Source organism: Brassica oleracea, chromosome C8 (assembly GCF_000695525.1).
Source record: "Brassica oleracea var. oleracea cultivar TO1000 chromosome C8, BOL, whole genome shotgun sequence".
Taxonomy (NCBI): domain Eukaryota; kingdom Viridiplantae; phylum Streptophyta; class Magnoliopsida; order Brassicales; family Brassicaceae; genus Brassica; species Brassica oleracea.
Genome location: NC_027755.1, coordinates 9,663,963 through 9,667,219, shown reverse-complemented (window position 1 = coordinate 9,667,219; position 3,257 = coordinate 9,663,963). Strand labels below are relative to the sequence as shown.

The window sequence follows — 3,257 nt, the reverse complement described above, 5'->3', positions numbered from 1 at the left end:
CATGCGACTAGGAATGACTATTTTCACCAATCATTCACAGTCATGCCTAATTTGTTATACGATGATGATCAAGGTCGGTTTAGGAACTAGACAGTTAGAGACTTAGCACGTAAGACTAGACTAGTAAATCATGGTGTGAAGTGGGAAAAGCATTGAAACTAAAAAGTGTGTTTGTGTGACAGAGGTTATGGAAAGCGACTGATGTAACGGACATTGCAACAACTCCCTATAAAGATACTTGGTTTAACACAGAAACATAATCTATTCTCAACACAACGCTAAAGACAAGTCTACCAACCACACAACAACAAGAGAGATGATGAGAAAGAGAGAAAGTAGTAGGGTGAAGAAAGAGGAGTTAAACAGAGGAGCTTGGACCGATCAAGAAGACAAGATCCTTAAAGACTATATCATGTTCCACGGCGAAGGAAAATGGAGCACACTCCCAAACCAAGCTGGTACATATCCGTGCATCTTTTATTTTTCTTTTTAATGATTGTAAGATTATATCAATATGTTTAAAATCATTGTTTCCGCAAATATAAAGGTCTCAAGAGGTGTGGCAAAAGCTGCAGACTTCGGTGGAAGAACTACTTGAGACCAGGCATAAAGCGCGGAAACATCTCATCTGATGAAGAAGAACTTATAATCCGCCTCCATAATCTCCTTGGAAACAGGTTACTAACGTTTGCTTTCACCAAAATACATAACATTCTCTTCCTTTCTAAAAAAAAGTTAGCGGCGTAAAGCAGATGGTCGTTGATAGCTGGGAGGCTTCCAGGGCGAACTGACAATGAAATAAAGAACCACTGGAACTCAAACCTCCGCAAAAGACTTCCAAAATCACAAACCAACCAACAGAAAAGTCGAAAACATTCCAACAACAACAACATGAATAAAGTATCTGTTATACGTCCAAAGGCGATTAGGTGCCCAAAGGCTCTGACATTTCAGAAGCAGAGTAGTATTGGTAGTACCAGTCTTCTTACTGTGAAGGAAAACGTGATTGATCAACAAGCTAGTTCTCCTTCATCGTTGGGAGATCTTAAAATCGATTTTGATAAAATTCAGTCTGAGTATCTCTTCTCTGATCTGATGGACTTTGATGGTTTGGGTTGTGGAAACGTAATGTCTCTTGTTTCATCTGACGAGGTGCTGGGAGATTATGTTTCGGCTGATGCTTCTTGTCTGGGTAATCTTGATCTTAATAGACCTTTCACTTCTTGTCTTCAAGAAGATTGTCTCTGGGACTTTAATTGTTAGACCCTATCGTAAATCTTCATATATTACGTCTACCTCTGTACGAACAAAAGTATATATTTATATTTTGTTTGAACGCTTCTAATTACTAGTAATTTCTAACTTTGTTTTGCTTTTCTTTTCATTATCAGTTCTGCAAATATTTATCATAATTCGAGTATTATGGAAGTGCTTTTTTTGTCTTTCAAACATATATAATATGATTATAAGATATCGCAAATACGCAATGGCGAAATACATTTTTTCATAGATTACATGTTCAATTTATGTGCATCATGCATGCCGCAAATGATAGAGCTTTTATTATACCCTAACTACTGCTTAACCATCCCTATCATTAAAACTTTACCAGTGTTATTGTTCTTGGTAGATAGATACAAATCGACTTTACAATATTGTATAACGAAAATATACATTCATATCCATTTATAGGCAGACACAGTCATAACTGTAAGGAGTTTTTAAAAATTTCATTCTTGGAATTATCGTATATATCAAAGTTGGTGTTGAGAATATTTTCCCTTCTACCAATCCCTATTATCGGGTTTGCAAAATAGTTAGAGATCGAGACGTGCGTAACCCGGTGACCCTACTTTATAACTGATTGAATGGATTTGCTTCAAATGGTCTCAAGACTTCGAAAGTGTGTTCGGCCTAAAGCAAGCAAATTTAGTGAACTGGAAGCTTTACATAAAAGCACTATAATGGCTTGTTCTCGTACTATTTTATTGCCGATCGTCTTTTTGGTTAGAACGTAGAAGCGACTACTTCTCGTTTGATGAAATGAAATAAGTGACGTATGTGATGAAACGAAAAAACAAGAAACGAGTTTGGTGATCAGTCAATTAATAGGTTTCCTATAAATGAGTGAAGTTCAAAGTCTTCACACCAAATCTTTACGCATTTAAATTGGTGAAATTTTAACTAAGCAAGGATTCCATTATATCTTGGCCTATCATATTCAACTTTATTGATCACCCCACCTAACATTGTTCATATATATGTTCAATTTCAGATGCTTTTCTGTTTGTTTTGTTATGTTCATTTATTCTTATTAGACTTATTCTAGGTTCACCAACCAATATGATTATGTTATTTCATATTCGATATTTTTTTAAAAAAGAAACAAAATAATGTCAAATTATATTATGTTTTTACAATTAAAAGGTAAAAATAAATACATAAAAATAGTAGTAATTACAAAAAAAATATTTTTAACGTCGTCAGCAAAACATTAAACCTTAAATCTTAATCCCTAAACCCCAAATCTTACACCCTAAACTCTTGGGTAAACCCTAAAATCTAGGATAAATCATAAATTTTAAATCAAAATCACTAAACACTAAAACACTCAAGGGTTTAGGATTTAGGGTTTAGGGTTTAGGGTTTTTTTATTTAGTGTTTATGATTTATCCAAGGATTTACGGTTTACCCAAGGGTTTAGGGTTTACCCAAAGGTTTAGGGTTTACCCAAAGGTTTAGGGTTTAGGATTTACAGTTTAGGGATTAGGATTTAGGGTTTAATGTTTTGCTGACGACGTTAAAAATATTACTTTTTAAATTCTTTTTTCGGTAACTACTATTTTTTTTTTTTACTTTAAAAAAAAAAATATAATACAACTTGACAACATTTTGTTTCTTTTTTTAAAAGATATCGAATTTGAAATAATGAAATCCTATTGGTTGGTGAACCCAAGAATAACTCTATTATTATTTAGCTCGAACATTATATATAGGGTTTTTAATAATTAAACCCCTCAACTAAAGATGAATCGTAAAAGAACCCCTCAACTAAAAAGGGAAATTTTCCAAAAATGACTCAAAACTTGATTTTGAATACAAAAGTGTACCCCAAATTCTACCAAATGAAAAAGTAACCCAAAAGCCTAGTGAAATTACAACAACCCCCTTATGAACAAACCAAAAACATGTATTCATTTTTACCATTATAACCCTTCGTCAAAGAAGTCTTCTCTATGATGATTTCTTTGTAAGTT

General features: G+C 33.5%; 1 protein-coding gene across 1 annotated transcript; it reads left to right on the top strand.

Moving 5' to 3' along the window:
* The first annotated feature begins 279 nt into the window (after positions 1 to 279).
* Positions 280 to 1,374, top strand: LOC106311019 (transcription factor TT2). The gene is made up of 3 exons (XM_013748251.1): positions 280 to 458; positions 548 to 677; positions 753 to 1,374. The coding sequence occupies exons 1-3, from the start codon at positions 317 to 319 to the stop codon at positions 1,261 to 1,263; spliced, it is 783 nt and encodes a 260-aa protein (XP_013603705.1). The 5' UTR covers positions 280 to 316; the 3' UTR covers positions 1,264 to 1,374.
* Positions 1,375 to 3,257: the final 1,883 nt, after the last annotated feature.